Source organism: Pseudopodoces humilis, chromosome 20 (assembly GCF_049639895.1).
Source record: "Pseudopodoces humilis isolate 2021_Gansu_Grassland_sample_001 chromosome 20, ASM4963989v1, whole genome shotgun sequence".
In the NCBI taxonomy this organism is placed as follows: domain Eukaryota; kingdom Metazoa; phylum Chordata; class Aves; order Passeriformes; family Paridae; genus Pseudopodoces; species Pseudopodoces humilis.
In genome coordinates, this window is record NC_142219.1 from 3,726,077 (window position 1) to 3,743,353 (window position 17,277).

At 45.4% G+C, this 17,277-nt stretch overlaps 1 protein-coding gene across 4 annotated transcripts in view; it reads right to left on the reverse strand.

The window, feature by feature from the left end:
• The window catches only part of HECTD4 (HECT domain E3 ubiquitin protein ligase 4), a 64,254-nt gene extending 48,558 nt beyond the window's left edge, over nucleotides 1-15,696 (reverse strand). For all 4 annotated transcript variants that reach the window (XM_014253785.2, XM_088065220.1, XM_014253787.2 and 1 more), the window contains exons 1-6: nucleotides 15,525-15,696; nucleotides 5,795-6,312; nucleotides 3,041-3,130; nucleotides 2,567-2,697; nucleotides 1,362-1,470; nucleotides 547-685 (exon numbers count right to left, since the gene is read on the reverse strand). In XM_014253785.2, coding sequence (XP_014109260.2) covers nucleotides 547-685; nucleotides 1,362-1,470; nucleotides 2,567-2,697; nucleotides 3,041-3,130; nucleotides 5,795-6,312; nucleotides 15,525-15,695 — 1,158 coding nt within the window. In that variant the 5' untranslated portion in view covers nucleotide 15,696. The remainder of the gene's footprint in view (nucleotides 1-546; nucleotides 686-1,361; nucleotides 1,471-2,566; nucleotides 2,698-3,040; nucleotides 3,131-5,794; nucleotides 6,313-15,524) is intronic.
• Nucleotides 15,697-17,277: the final 1,581 nt, after the last annotated feature.

The window sequence follows — 17,277 nt, forward strand, 5'->3', positions numbered from 1 at the left end:
TTTAAGATGTGACCACACTGGAATCATGGAATATCCTGAGTGGGAAGGGACCCACAGGGATCATTATCGAACTCTGGCCCTGCACAGACACCCCAACAATCCCACCTTGTGCATCCCTGGGAGCGGTGTCCCAACATTCCTGGAGCTCTGGCAGCCTTGACCATTCCCTGGGGAGCCTGGGCAGTGCCAGCACCCTCTGGGAGAAGAACCTTTCCCTGATACCCAACCTAACCCTGTCCTGAGACAACTCCAGCCGTTCCCTGGGTCCTGTCCCAGGATTGGGATGGTCTCCCCTCAGTCTCCTCTAGGATGAACAAGCTCTATATAGAACAGTGTAACTAGAAATAAAAACATATATTTATATGTAAGACACACTGAAACAGTAACGTCTCTACCATAACTCACACACTCATCACACAGTCACTTCAAGGCAGGGTTAGAAAAACACAGCTTGACAAAACAAGAAGGATAAAAGTAATTAAAGCTAAAATGTGTGTGATTCATTCAGCCTGTTTTGTTCCTGTCCCATAACCCTGTCCCCTTTACCTGCAGGGTATGTTGATCCACGAGCTGGAACAGGTAGTGAGGTTTGCTATCAAAGGACACGGGCCGATGGAGGAGTTTGCCATTGCCAAAAGCCACCCAGCCCGTCTCCAGCTCCTCGTTCCGGCAGTACACAAATCCCCTGGAAAAAACCCACCAGAATGTTCAAACTCCTTCAACCCTGCCCTGATTCTTTGGGGTTTTTTTTCCAATAACAACTCACAACCACAGTGCTGAACTTTAACTGAACTTATATTCAAGTCAGCAATTTTTGTTGTGAAAGGCTTTAAGTGTAAAAAGCCTCGTGGTTTTCAAGCAATGAAGAAGCAAGGAGGTACAGTGAGTCACAGCTGCACTAATTACTTAATGAATGACATAATTAGCAAACAAACACTCACAAACTCAGCTATAAATAAAATGTCACAGAACTGGTCTGTAGTATATCCCTTTCAGCTAAGAATCAACTTACTAGACATTAAAAAACAAAATCTTATCTAAAATTCTGCTACTGTGGAGGTCCACAGTAATGGCCTCCACAGGTCCCTCCCAACCTCAACTTGTTCTTTAATTTTAGACAAAACACACTCAAGAAGAATTTCAGATGAGAAGCCCAACACATTAAAATAGCATTTAATGAAAATTCACAATATTATGGAACCACAGACTGGTTTGGGTTGGGAGAGATCTTAGAGATCATCTCCCTCCAACCTCCACATCCTCCAGTCTTGCTACTCCCAACACTGGGGAGAGGCTTCCCAAAACAGGAACTTTGGGGTTCCAGCAGCTCTGCTCTCAGCCAGCACTGAAGTGTCCCTTACCTCAGGGTTCCATGCAGGCCTGATCCCAGCTTGCTGATTCCCCTGCCCACGGAATTGGTCGTGTACAGGTAGAGCCCGTCGGCTGCAAGGCACCGGCCCAGGTCTGCATCTGGAGCGGGAGCAAGGACAGCAGAGAGCACCCCTGTAACATTCCAGCTGGGAATTCTCCCTGGGGGTTACACCCCATGGAAAGCAGCACGTGCTCATGGCCCTTTTTTAATACTGAATTTATTACTGGGTGCTCTAAGAGCTGCTGTAACACAGGCACAGCCCAGGAGACCCAGCAGTTTCCTCACATCTCCTTCAAGCCTCAGAGGTGCCCAGATGGTCTCAGTGTGAGAGGGAAGAAGAATCCAATATTGAGCCTTGATCTCATTTCTGCCCAACTCTGTGATTCTCCTAAAGCTGCTCAGACCCTCCCACCTCTGAACACTTCAATTAAGACAAAATGTATTTGAAACACAGAGCAGTAATTAATAATAATCAAGATGGGACACAAGTCCAGTCAATCTATTGAAGTTCACAGGATCTGGACACTCAGCTTGGGAAGGAAAACTCCACTCACTCTCTTGCCTAAACACCTAAAAGGAGATGTCTCAAAAAAATCTGCAGGTAGCCTAAAATAACAACTCAGATTTTTAAATTCCTATGGATTGCATTGTATGTCATCATCAAAGCTTGAACATTTCTAAAACCATGTGAACTCTTATTTATTACAAAAATAGTAAACAAACAAAGCAGTAAAAACAGGATGAATTCAGGAAAAGAAATACAAAAGAAACCATTAATAAAAGAACTTCAGAATCATCTGGGTAGAAACAAAAGCAGAGTAGGGAAGAGGGAGGAAAAAAAACCCCACTGAATTTGTACTTCTAAAAATAAACTTGCTGTGCCACTGATAGCTGGCTATTGAACACAGGGATAGTGCACAGGGCAGTGATTATGCTCTAACGAGGGGATAATATCCAAACTCTGTCTGACCCCTCTGAAAAATTCCCACTGGAGTCAGGAAGGGTCACTGGATCAACTGCTTTGGACTCTTTCCCACAACCGGACAGTTTAAACCAGCAGCTGCTCTTCAGCAACCAAAAAGGAACATTTTTTGAGCCCCAACTCTAAAGTTTTATATTCATCTTTAAAAGATTATCAGCAGTTAAAGCACCCTGTCCTCCTCTGCTGATAGTGACAGGGATGAAATAATTCACCTTTATTCTCACTGCTGGCACCGGTGTTGGCATCAGGGGCAGGTAACATGTCCTCAAAGCCCCAGGACACGATGTGCTTCCCTCCAAGCAGGCAGGAGGGGGATCCAGGGCCTCCCTCCAAAAGCAACAACCTTTAAACAGAAAATAAAACAAAATTTCATAAAGAAAAGCAGTAGGAAAAAATAGCTAAATTAAAACTTAAGACAAAGATGTATTTAAAGTAATTACTCTGTCAGAGTTCATAAGCCACTTAAATGAATCATCAATATTTAATGAAAAAATAAAAACACCCAAAACCCAATCAATGCTTTTAGATTTGATTTTCTAATGTCTCCTGCACATGACTAAATCTCAATCTTCCCTAAAGCTTTCAGTAACTCTAAAGCCTTTTAATCACTTCTAAATACACTCCTCTCTACATGCACTTAACACATTTTCAGAGCAGCTGGGAAAGTTGATAAAAGTTCTACAAACCTGTAGAGAACATCAGCCACAGGCAGGGACCCCAGCTCAGTCTGTTTCTGTAATAGATGCACTGTATGAACAAAGGTTTTCAGCGACCCTCTAAAAGGACAAGAAAAACATGAATTAAAGATGTCTATTGAAGCCAGACTGAACACACACAACAGCAGCCATGGAAAACACCCAGAACCACAACAAGAGAGCAGCCACGACATGGCATCAGCTTCTTTTCTGACTGGCATCTCTTTCCTGGAGGATGTTCATTCTTTGGGGAGGAAGGGGAAGGAGGAAGAGAGTGGGACAGACAGACAGAATGCTGAGGAACCTCTGGCCTAAATTCCACCACCTTTTTTTGGAAGAGGCTGAAGCCCCAGTGGGGAGGGAGAGCAGCAGCCATGGGCTGGGTCATCAACAACAGGTTCATAAAGGCAATCCAGGCAGCTGATAAAACACCTCAACACTGCTCCTGAGGCAGCTCTTCCAGGATTTCTTGTAGCTGATTAATCACATTTAGATGTGCAACCCGTGGATCTTCCTGGCTGAGCCCAAGTGTGAGCAAGGGCTCTTGCACTCCCACCTGGAGATGCCTTTCCTAACTCCAGTAGGAAAGACCAGACTCATCCATTTCTTATCAAGATTCTGATTATTTTTCACAGAATCTGGAATATCCTGAGTTGGAAGGGACCACAAGGATCATCATCTAGCTCCTGGCCTTGCACAGACACTCCAACAACCCCAGCCTGGGGAAGAACGTTTCCCTGATACCCAACCTAAACACCCCTGACACAGCTCCAGCTGTTCCCTGGGTGCTGTTCCTGCTCCCAGAGATCAGGTCTGCCCCTCCTGAGGAAGCTGTGCACTGGGATCAGGTCTCCCCTCACAACCCCAGATTTGACAGATCCAGATGTCTTTAAAAATGTGTATTTTACAATTTCTGTTTTAAAGGTCAGGGCCATTTTCTGGAAGATGTGGTAGCTTTATTTCCAGGCATTACAGCCCACCTGAGGAGGAGAATTTGGCTGTGTCTTAGGTCAGTTACGAGCTGCTTCCTTCACAAACAGGAGTGAAGAAGAGTGAGATCCTTGCCCTGCACTCTGATGAATCCAACCTTTTGCTGTCACATGTGGTCAGCCAGCTCCCAAAATTTCCTCCTCCACACCCCAATCCTTGTTTTCCCCAGTGATATCTTCAGCTCTTTGCTTTCACTGATAAACCTCAGCCTGGAGAAAATTGACACCAAAAGCATTAAAGCACCTCGATTAATTATTTAAAGCAATATTTACCCTGTTGGGGTTTTTTTAGCAGTAAGAAGCACCCAAGATTGCAATTAGGAATGTCAATAATAGTCTCATTTTCAAGGTTTTTTCTTCAACACATGGCTTATATATTTAAAGGAAAAGTGTGAGGCTTTCAGAGGTGAACAAAGCACAATGGGATATTTCAACTCTCTAAGCAATGCAAGGCAGACTTGCAAAGAAAATAAAAGATCAACCTGAAATTCAAAAGCTCTACTTGAAATTTAGCTCAGCTGCAACAGAACATCCCATATTTCCTGCAAATTGACATCTGGGAAAAAAAAGAAATGAGATTGTGTTTATCAAATCCAATTTCTCTGAGCTACATTCAAGTACATTGCCTTTCAGATAAGGCAGTTGTCAGGACAGAATAATTTGCCACATACCATAAATTTCTCATTGACTTCATTAAAACAAGTGCACTAGAAATTAAGTAGGTTTCATTTGAATAAACCTTTTCCTAAAGCAAATCATGCCATATCCTGGGAACTCCAACATTTTAAATCCGAGTTAAACTTCACAGACAAGGCTGTGACCTGGAGAAACATTTAAGCCAACATTTCCAAAAGGCTCCTTGTGATTTTAAAGCCACATTCATGGGGCTTTGCAGAGGTTTTATATTTCCACCCCCCTCTCCCCAACCCCCATTCCCTAAAAAAAAGAAGTTTTTGATTAAAAGCAATTATGACCTATTCATCCTCAATCCTCTGATGCCAAACCCATGCAGGACAAAGGGTATTTTAACCTTCAATGGTTGAACTCTTCACTGGCAACAAAATGAAAAAATACCTCCAGACATTTGAGAGACAGCACTGAAACCAAATCTGAAAGGAATTGCCAGAAACTGGGCAGTTCCACCTTCTCCAGCCAAAGAAAGGTGCACAAAAGGGAAAAGGAGACAACTTTTCTCCCTGAGAAACACATTTGGAACCATTCCTAGAGCAGCTCGCTGCAGTAGAAGCAGCAATATGCACACGAGGCATTGCTAACCCAGATCCTTCTGCTTATGCATATGCTAAACACAAGCAAAAATTAAATGCTTAGCAGTTTCACCCTTTCCAACCCAATATTTAAATATCAGAAAGAGAAAGGCTGGGGCAAGCTAAAAATAAGTATCACCAGTGCAGTCATTTTTGATTTGGTTCAATGGAAAGAGAATGAACACCAACCCCAGCATTGCCCAGGGGTGCTGCAGTCACCATCCTGGAAGGGTTCAAAAACCGTGGATGTGGAATCTGGGGATATGGTTAACGGTGAATCATGGCTGGACTTCGCCAAAATTCCTTAATTCTCTTTATTTTACCAGTCAACTTTTGTATACTTGTGACCCCTTGAGAACATCTGGTTGGGATTTCACCTTATGCCAAACCTCAAGAACCTCAGTTTAACCCTTGAATTTAAGCATCCCAGGCTGTTACATCCAACTTTAACAATCCCACCATTCTCTGTTATTTCAGCACAGCTCCCTTACCTCGCACAAGCCAAGGCAACCAGGGCGGCAGCAGCATTTTCCTTCTGCTTGTAAGGGATGTGCTGGCCGGAGGGCGCCGTGTCCTCCAGCCAGGAGCAGAGCAGGGACTCGATGCCGTTGAGGCAGTCGGCCGGTTCCTTGGTGAGGCTCAGGGGCTGGCAGTCCCGAAGGCAATTCAGCAGCACCTCAGCAGTGATGTTACACAGGGAAGGGTCTGTTCTGCTCTGCGACTGGATCAGCGGGAACACCAGCAGCAGCCCCATGCGGGAGGTGAAGGGAGCCTGCTCGGGCTGCTGTAACAACCCCTGGCGCTTGAGCAGGGCCAGGGCCTCCTCATCCCCGGAGCTCTCGCGGTCGTGCTGCTCCTCCAGGGCCAGCTGGCGCTGGGCGTTCCAGAGCCCGCGCAGGGCGTTGAGCCGGTACTCCAGGAGCCGCGCGTACGCGTTGCTCTGGTTCCCGCACACCGAGCGCAAGCGCTCCGCCAGCTCCGTCGGGTTCTTGGTCTCGAAGGTCAGGATCTGAGAACGGAAAAGTGGGTGTTTGTAGAGGTTTGTAAAGGAAAATAAAAAATCCCGTATGGCTGTGGTGTGATTTTTAGATCAGCTGTTCTCTACAGCAGATGGAGGGATATTATTTTTAATTTCTGGGAATGAATAAAGCTACGCCCAGGGCCAAAGAACGGGTAAGGGGTGTCGTGTCCATCTCAGGATGAGGAGTCATGGCCACAAACTAAAACACATGGAATGCCATGAACTCCTATCCATGGAGGATGGCAAAGGCCTGGGACAGCTGCCCAGAGAGGGTGGGAGTCTCCCTGTCAGGACATGTCCCTGTGTCACCTGCTCCAGGTGACCCTGCCTGGGCAGGGGTTTGGACTGGGGGATCTCCAGAGATCCCTTCCCACCCCTCTACTGTGGGATTCTGTGAGCCTGTTATTGCTGACTCAGCATCCTCACCAAACCCAGGTTTGGGAGTTAACAACAACAGTAACACAGATTGTAAAGAAAAATAAACATACAAAAGAGTAGCTTGGAAAATAAACACTCCCGTCCTCTGGAGCTTTTTTCTGTAATCGAGGCAATTTTGCTAAAAACTTCAAAAGAACTGTGAGGTTAGAGAGTCCCAGGGGTTTAGAGCCCTTCTATAAAACTAACAGGTCACTAATATTGAGTAATAAGAACATGCTTGTTCTAGTTTTGGAGCTCTTCAAATAAACAAACAAACAAACAAACCAACCAACCAGTTCTCTCCAATTCACCAAGCCAAGACACTCTCTGTTATACTCTCTCTCCCCTGCTTTCCTCCCTCTTAAATTTTATCATCTTGCACTTAGCTATAGCTACACCTTTCTCAAAATACTTCAAGTTGCTGCTGCAGTTAAAAACCCTAAAAGTCTCCTCCTCATCATTTCAGACAGAAGAAAGAGGCTTTTTTGGCACTTCTAAATAAAACTGGAGACCAAGTTGGAACAACAGAAAACAAGTAAAGCATGACACAAAAATGTATTTATAGTTTAGTACCCAGCCTGGGACTGGAAAAACTCAGTTTTAAGTAATTTACAGACAACTTTTCTCCTTCCAGCAAACAACAGAGGAGATCAGCAAAGTCACTTAAGCTGTGCCAATCTCAAGGAAAGCCATGAGCCAAGCATTTTCTGATACTTTGGATCCAGTGTCCAAAGGGATTTGGTGTCCAAAGGGCTTCTGGCCCCATTCCAAAGTGCCTCGTTTGCCCTCAAACACAATCTTTGGTCCATCTTTATGCTGTAAAACTGTCCTTCTCTCATTTAATAAATAAATATAAATGTGGGAAGGAGAACTTGAGAGACAAAGCTGCCAAGGGGAGTGGCATCCAGGGTTGTTTGCTTTGTGGGGTTTTTTAACTGCAGGCAGCAGTCAGAGATCATGAAATAAATGTTTCTGGCTAATTGCAGACTCCTGAACAGCTTGTTAAAATGCTGCAGGACAAATCACATCTGCCAGTGCCACACAGCCCCTGACTAAAGGCAAACAGCTCTTCAGTAGGACATTCGTCACTACAGCCAGGAAAAGTTCACTCAAAAGGAATTCGCATCATAATTACATTTAAATGGATGTTGTATTGAGCTCCTTATACCTAATAAACCTCCTATAATTAATTTCTCCAAGAGATGATGAAGATTAATTCCTAAACCGCATATTATACATTTAAAATAACCACCTCCTGTTAAGTTGTGTGTTCTGCTGTCTCAGAAATGTTTGTTTCCTGTTATAGATGGAATCACTTTCTACAACAGTTGGCTTTTGATTTTCTTGAACTAAACTGGATGGATTTTCCACTAAGTGAGAACAAACTGGATAAATGGAGGGAAAAGAGAATTAATGTTTGCATTTTGAGAGTTAAATGCTGCAGAAAACAGGTCTGTGGTCTTTGTTAATAACAAAGATACCACCACAAAAGACAAGTTGTGATGTGCTTGGTGTTGCATGTCTTGCTCCTCAAATCCCACAGTTTAACAGGATTTTTTTTTCTTTCTTGCCTTTGATATGGCTCTACAGCTCTGAGTCTTGTAGCAATCAGGACGAGTCAGTGTCAAATATGTGCAGTTTTGCTGATGAAAAGCTTTTTCCTGCTGAAGTTTTAGTTTCTCCCTGATCTCACAGTTGCCAATTTGCTTTAAAAGCATGCACGGTCTGTCTGGGATTGGTAAGAGTGTTTCATTTCAGTCTTTCATAAGGGAAATAAGCACTAATTTGGGTAAATGATACAGGAAGTACATCAGCTTCAACAGATTTACAAGATCATTCCAAAATGGGACTTAAGAGACTTTTGATAATGCAGTTTATATCATCTGATTTTCATTCACAGCTTATGGAACCAGTGGAAAAAAAACTTAATTATTTGACCTCATCTGAAGATCTAAGCAGGCATTTGCACTTCCAGAAAACAAGACGATATTAGAAGGTGTCAGGTCATCTGCTACACAGGACACTTCAGCAAATTAAATTAAAGGCTGTTTTCCTCAAAAGCCTTTTTACTAGAGGTCAGTACTCAGAGCTACCTCCAAAAAAGAGCTTTAAGACCAAATGTTCCCAGTGAGGCTGGGACAAACACCCTGGGAGCTTCCAGGGTTCGGACACATCCCAGGGAACCAAAGCCAGCCCTTCCCACCCCAACAGGGACAGAGCTTCACTTGGTCCCTGCCAGATCCATCAGTGCTTCCCCCTGGACACATGAAAGATTCCGCACAGGAATCCCAGCCCTTGCCAGGGTTTTCATTTCTCCAGGCAAAGCTTGTCATCTTCCAACTATCTGAAGTCAAAACAAGTTAAAATAAAATGCAAGAAAACCCCCATCACGTTCTTTCACAAATTCTGATACACACAACACAACCACCAGTGTTTATAAAAGGAAAAATTCCCTTTCCTGCTGTTTCTGGGCTGCCTCAGGATTTACACCTCAGCTTCAGCTCTGATTTGGGACTGATTTCCAACACCCTTTTGGGGTGCCTCAGTATTTCCCTGTGCAACACCTGGGGAGGTGCTGGGGGCAGGCACCAAACCCAGCCCCACACAAACCTCACCTGAACCAGTCCCTGATTGGGACTCACTTCCCAACTCCAAACATTCCTGACTAACGAGGCTTGAACAGAATCAAAGAGGATGAAGAGGATGTAACAAACACATCACTTTGCCATAGAATGAGTTACCCAAGTAGCTACTTGCATATAACTAAAAATGGTGCTATTAAATAGTTTAATTGTCACTATTTTAATTTTACAGTATCTTATCCTTACACATGATTTCCTTGTTTGATCTTTTAAATCAATTTTAGTCAATATTTTAATTAGAAAATGGTAGAGCAAAAAGTTCAACCGCTCTAACTGGTCTTTGACATCTTCTTCAACATCAAGAATCACAAAAGGTCTCTGATTTTAGATGAACTATGGGGAGGTGTCATCTTCCCCACTGTATCCAATATTTGTCCTTTTGCATCCTACTACATGACCTTCCCCAGGTAATTCTTCCCATTCAACAGAATTTTTGCCAAACCTGCTCCACAAAGGAGTGGCTGACATTCCGTATTTTCAGGACAACATGTTTCTCTGCTGATAGTAAATACCAGACCAAGCACAATTAACACACACTAATATACATGAAGAGTTTTAGCCTGAGGTTTTATGACCCTATTAAATAAATTTAAATGTGAGCTGTCACTAAAAGGCAGATTTTTCCTCTGGCTACAATTCCTGCCCCTTGTCCTCTCCCTGGTGCTGGCAGTGGTGCCTGTGGGGGGTGTGTATTTTAATTCTGCTACACAGGGAACTGAGGAGCAGTGAAGTTGTGCACAAAGAGGGGTTTTTATCCTCAAGTTGCATATTGGAAAGGGAAGCCTCTAAATCTCCCCAATAACATTTAATTCTTTCTCTTCAGAGTTCAATTGGCTGAAGTTCACATGTGAAGATGAAGATGGTGGAATATTTATCAGGATCAATTAAACCCCTAATACCCCCCTGAGTATTTAACACAGATTATTCCTATCATATAGGAGGTACAAGCCAGACAGAAAAACAGAAACAACCTCAAAATTGTAAAATATCTTCAAAAACGGCATGAAAAATTTTAATTCTATTACTTTGACCATCCCATTACAGGTATAAGGTCATTCCTCTTGTACAGAGTTAACAGAGAGACAGCACCACTTGTTTACTTGGCTCTTTTGTCTCTAGAAACACCAGTGAAACAATGTAAAAAGACCAAATTACAAAAAGTATTGGATTATTCTGTAAGAGAAAGAGCACAAGTGACAGCTTTAAAGGTACCCTGAAGATTGAAATACACATCCCAACTGATCCTGCTCCATAAACAACCCTGTGTCTCTGCTCCTTATCTCCCACTCTGCTGGGGAACAGTGTCCCTGCTCTTGGCACCTTCTGGGATATCCAGCACAAAGCTCCTTTGGTGCAAAATCCACCTTAATTTCTTCTAAAACAATTCCTAACCCCTCTCTAAGGCCTTTTCCTTGCTCCACCACGTGTCAAATATATAAATATGTGCGAACATTTCCCCCCCTGATGTTGTAGCAGCTGCTGCACTTTACACCATGTTTTAGTGTTGCAGTTAAAAACTACAAGTCTCAAGGTTGTTCCAGTTTTTTCTGCTCCGAGAAAATTTAACCATATCCTCTTGTCCAAAGCCTCTGCTGAGTCCTGTGTGGAGCACTGCAGGTTTTTAACTACTCAGCTAAAAGCAGAAACTATTTTCTTTTGTGAAAGCATTGGAAATCTCAGATTGCTCAGAAATAGGCACCACCTTTTACAATTTTATCCCAAATAATTTTTGTAACCATACAAATTTATGAAATAACCTTTCTATCTGAGATGAATTACAGAGAACAAGCAAGCTGTAAATAAATAAAATGCTATAAAGTGTTGTTTCTTTGTTCATCAAAATATTTCTTTGGTTCTTACTCAAGTAATAGGTGAAAATAGCTACCAAAGGTAAAGAAAAATCTTTGTAATTTAAACATCTAAGAGCGCAGATCACTGAATTAATCAGCTTCAACTGGTAACAAGATCTATATTTGGGAAACAGATTTGCAAAATCATCCTTGAGAAGTTTCCTAATGTTTCTCTACAAGGTTACCTAAAATATGATTTCAAAAAGCAAAAGTCAGAGGCACAGAGGTCCATATTAGAGAAGTTTAATAAATTCTAAGTGCTGGCAGAGGAGCCCTGGAGCACTGGAAGGGGATGCACAGGCAGGATGAGGGTGTTCCAAGCCTGCCACACGCCTGGATCAGCAGTTTTCAAGTCAGAGGTCACAACCCCAGGAAAGGTCACCCACTTAGGAAGGAGTCAATTGTTGATGGTGGCATTAGAGACTTTCAGCATGACAGAGGTGACGCTTGTAGATGGCAGTAAGGTCACAAGCAGAAAGGTTTGGGAAGTACTGACCCAGATAATTGCAGGGAACTGCTCTCTCCTTCAGCAATCAGGGAAAAGTGACAAAATGTTTTCCCTGGGCCGGGAGGAAAAAGGGTGAAAACTTCAAATTTAAGCAGAAACCTTCCAGTGTCAATCATTTCATGGCAAACACAAGTCGGTCACAGAGCTGGCACATGCTGAGAAAGGAGAACTGGACTTCAGCTCTTCAACCTCTCTGTGGAGGGCCAGCCCAGGCCACAATGGGGGAAAGAGGAAAGGCCACCACTTTTTCCTTATTTGTTTCTTTTTAATTACTTTTTTACCTTCCACTTGATTAAAGGTAACTATTTCCAGTGCAGAGCCACACCTGCCCAGTGGCACCTCACTCTGTCCTACAGAACAGAGCTTAACAAGAGTCCGAACATCAGATGAGACATGACCCCAACAGCTACTGAGAGAGGAGCAGCACTCCCAGCTCCATGATAAAATCAGAGGAAGGTTCCCTGCCCATGGCAGGAGGGGGATACTGGATGATCTTTAAGGTCCCTTCTATCCCAAATCATTCTGGGATTCTGTGGTGACTCTGCAGAGCCAGCAGATCAAATCCCTGGTTTAAGGGACCTCCCCTCCTTTAGACAAATGTCAGGGTTTGTCTAACATGCTCCCAGTGTTCCAGACTCCAGGGAAGATGCTTGGCTGGGAAGATTCTGGAAGTGCTGCAGTTCCCTTTGGGGCACATTAAGGAACAGCTCTTCCTGCACTGAATGTCCCTCCTGGGTGGGCACTGACCAAACAAAATGTCATGGCAACACCTCCAGCCCTGTCACTTAGGGTTGTCTCCAAGAAGGAGAAGACTTTGCTCTTTCAAAGATTTCTCTGTGTGAAAGGTTTTAAAATAAAGGTACAAAGGCTTCTGTAATCACTAATCCAGGTCTCTCCTAAATAGAGGGTTTTAGTGGGAAACCCACACCAGGAGCATCTGGCTCATGCATATCATTACAAAATTCTATCAAGTTAAAAAAAAAAAGAAAAAAAGAAAAAAAATCCCAAGTTTTTGGTAAATATGCTGAAAAGAAGTTGGCACACATCAGCACAGAAAAAATAAAAACAGAGCAAACACCTCCACACCCTTTAAAACTCAACATACTCCTAGAACAAGTTGAAAGAGAAGATCAGGATCCTGTAACATACCATTAAAATATATATATGTATAAATAAAAGTGCATACAAATATACAAAAAGATAAAATCAAAGCTGCATGGGAGTCAAAATAACAAAATAATGAGTTTTCATAAGCCTTTCTTCACATAACATCAGCACTGTAACATTTTTTTCCTCTGCTTTTCTTTTTATAAATAGACAGAACCTTTGAACAGAAGGACAAAGGAAACACATCCAAACACACTGACATTAGTCACCAATACGCTCTTTAAAGGGATATTTAAGCAAAACAGACCAGAATGATACTTCTCCACCCAAAAAAATGTCCATTAAAGTATTAAACATTATGCATTTTTAATTAAGCACTTCAGCTCAGAAATTCAGCCAGGCTTCTGACCACCACTGATGAAGCACAAGAAGTGAATTAAAGAAGTTTCCTAATCAAAGCAGCAGCTGCAGCATCTCCTACCCTTGGCCAATAGCACATCCCAAGAGATTTCTGTTTGGACCATTTTCAAAGATATTTATTACACTGCAAGTAGGAGTAGAAAGAGGGTAAATGAGCTCTTGTGTAGCAGTCGATTGCATGGCCACGCTTCAATCAGATGTGTGCACCTATTTCCACAAAATGGCTCCTCAAAGCCATTCCACATCACCAAAGTAGCCCTTATTTAAATAAAAACAGCATTAAAAAAAGGCAGAGAAAAGTTAGGAGCTAAATATTTAACATCTGCACAATGTGAATCTTCATTTTTTAAAACCCTTCCCCTTCCATACAAAACTCTAAACCAATTTGCAGATATCTAAAAATTAAACGGATCGCTTGTGATCATCAATTCTATCAGTGGATGGAAATAAAAGGCTTTAATAAGCCATGACTTGGAATAAAGATCAAAATAAGTCAAAATCAGTACTTATCAAAAATAAGCACCACAGCAAAAAGTCATATTTAATTATTTATTTAAAAGTTTTGCACTGCAAACATGAACAACAGGAAAAGAATCTCTGGAGCAGGAAAAATGATGTGAATCAGTGGCACTGGATTGCTGCAACACTCGTTATAATAAATGTCATAAAACACAAGACAGAGTAGCACCAATTCCACTCCTATCTCTCCCAAAGAACTGGAGTTTCAGAACATTCCTAACACTAATACAAAATTCTCCAGAGCTGAAGTGTTTGTCAAGTGAAGCTGTGTGTCAAGTTTCAGTCTGGAACACACTTCTGGCCTGGCTGGCAAGATCTTAAAATAAGGTCGTTTGTTTTTTAAAGGATATCCTCCTTTCTAATGATATAACATGAAAAATGCTGTGGGAGCATGTTATTTTTCTAGCACAGTTTTTAAACTCAATGCTGTTTCTAGAACTATGACATGGAATCAAAATATTTTCTTGCATCCAAGCTGCACGGAATACCAGAGCAACTCTGATCACAAGGGAGAATCATTCCATGTTTATACACACAGAGATAAGTCGGCCACCTTAAAAATCTCCCTTTTCCTGTTCATGTGATATTTGCCAACATCCATTTCATGGGAGCAGCCGATTTTTCCCATGCCATTCCCCAGTGTCCCAACACATAGGGCAGAAAACGCACGTTCAGCAGAAAATATCTTTCCTTAGATAAGGCTGGGGGAAGTTTCCCCAAAGCCCATAAAGATTCCACGTCACCCGATGAACAACGATGTTGTCAGGAATGCTCTTGGGCTCTTCTCAGCAACACCCCAGACAGCAGATAAAGCTTCACTGAAAGGGTTTTTTTTGGCTTAAAATGCCTGGGATCAAACGGAGCCCGGAGATAAAGCTCCGGCTGGAGCGTCCCCTGTTTGCTTCCACCGCTCAGCTCCGGTGACAAAGCCCCTGTGTCATTGCGAGCCACATTGCTGGGGAGGAGGGTGGGGTGAAAGAGGAGAAGGGAGGCACACGGGGGGGGGAAAAAAAAATAAAAATTGCAGTCTACAAAATAGATGCAACCTATAATCCATGACATTCAGTCCTTCAGTGGCTCCTCCTAAGATAAAACAGCTGCACCGCCTGCCTGCAGCCAACAAACACCACAGGCAGCTCTGGGAAGGTAAAAAGCTGGGATGAAAATCTGGGCTGCCCTCCTGGCTCCTTAATAACGATCACTGTCAACAGCTGAGTAAAACACCCAGGCACCCCTGAGCATGTCGTTGTAAGGCTGGTGAATTACAAACCGTCTAAAAGTAACAGCAAGAAGACACAAAACCTTCAAGAAAAATAAACGGGCCAAAGGCCACGCGGAAATCCCTGAGTGCGGTTCTGATTTCCAAACCTTATGGATCCAAAACAAGGAGGACGCACTAATACTTCACCCTCCATTTACATCAGCACCTCACCATCCTCCTGCCCAGCTCCACTTTCATTATAATCCGAAATAAATTAGACTGACTCAAGACAAGCAGAACGCCTCGACACCGGCTGGCTCTGGACTCCAGATCCCTAACCCGGCATCCGCATCCAGCATCCTCCATCCCGGTCCCCCCATCCTCCCCTAGTCATCCTCCCTGCACCCCCATCTCCCATCCCCCCGTCCTCCTCGCCTCAGGCCTCCGCTGCCACCGTGCCCCTCTCCCGAGGGCATCCTCCCCCTCACCCCCGGGCTCTGCCCCGTCTCTCCCTTCAGCTCGGGGGGCCGCCTCACCTCCAGCTCGGTGTCGCCGGGCTCGGCTACCCCAATGATCTCGCTGGGCAGCTCGGCCAGGTCGGTGACCCGGATCAGCCCGTCGTGCAGGAAGATGGTCTCCTCCTTCACCGACAGCCACTGCGCCGGGTCGGTGGCCGCGGCCGCCGAGGCGGCCGCCGGGGACCCCATGGCGCGGAGGGCGGGGGGGCTCCGCAAGGCTGAGGCGAGGCGGGTCCCGCTACCCGCCCATGGCGGGGGCAGGGCGGGGGCAGGCGCGTCCCCAGCGGCCTGGGCGCCGGACAGCCGGGGCGCGGCGGGCAGCAGCGAGGGGCGCCGCGTTCCCACCGCGGCGGCGGCGCTCCGGGAAGCTCCGGGAGCCGCCGTGCCCGCCCGCAGCCCCGCGTCCCGCGCCCACCTCACACACACCGCTGACAGCGCGACGCCATGTTGGGGGCTGAGGCGGGCCCGGCATGCACCGCGCGAGGAACAATACACCCGGCCCCCTCCCAGCCCGCGGGGCCCCGCCCCGGGCGCCGGGCCCCGCCCCCAGCACCGGAGCTCCGCCCCCCCGGGCCGCTCCCGCCGCTCCGCCCGCACCGGCGGCGCCGCCGGCAGCGCCTGGCTTATGCCGAGTGTGCTCCGCTCGGTGCTTCACCCACACCGGGCACCGCGCCTCGCCCGCACCGCGGTGTAGCAACCGCAACCGGGAAAGAGCGGGGCACCTGCACCGGGCGCAGCGCTGCACCCGCACCGGGAGCGCTCCCCTCAGGGCTTCACCCCGCTCATATCGCACCTCAGCACCTCACCCGCTCCAGGGAGAGCGGATCGCCCGCACCGTGGGGAGAGGATCACCCGCACCGGGTGTTCTCCCCTCAGCGCCTCGCCTCATCCCTCAGGGATCGCTCCCCTCAGTCCCTCGCTTGTCCCGCAGCGAGGGATGCTCCCCTCAGGGCCTCACCTCACTCCCCTGGCACTGCCCCAGGGTCTCACCCTCATGGAGTGGCTGCTCCCTCAGCCCTTCACCTCCTGCCACCCTCAGCCCGGACCGAGAGCTGCTCCCTCAGTGCTGTTCTCCTGAGTTTCCCTCTCAACTCTCTTGCCTTGACTTACTGGACCCCTTTGAAACTCCCCATTTCCCTCCAGAAAAATTTCCCTCTTGATGCCTCACGTCCCCCTCATGGTTGTTTCTCCTCTCCCGCACCTCTGCTCACCCCTATTTTGTCTGTCCCCTCACAGAATGATTTCCCTTTCTCCCTTCCCCTTGTCCCACTCCATCACAGGAATCCTGTCACCTCTCAAGGAGCTTTCCCCAGAGGACTCGTGAGCAGGCAGGTATGTCCCTTAAAATCTGTACCTCTGGATTTACGGATTCCAGAGGGTGTAAAGCAAAAGGGTTGCAGCACCTCAATATGTGTGGAAAAAGGGGGATCCAAAGGAAAACTGAACCTTCTTTCTCAGCCTAATTTTCCCTCAGACCCCACCCTGAGCCTGTTCAGAAGCACAAAGTGTCACAGGCAGCTGTACCTGGATGTTCAGCAAAGGACGTGCCGCTGAAACAAATCATGTTAATGAGAGAGACGTGGTGATAAATGTTAAATAGTTTTAGTGGATAATTGCTGTGGGGATTCCCATTGCAAGTGTCTGCTTTTCATGGAACAGTGACTGTGCAGAACTGAACAGAGATAGAGCTCTATGCATTTATTTACCTGTTTGATCAGATTAAATTATTTAACATATTAGTGCATTATAACAAATGCTCTGTGCTATTGCA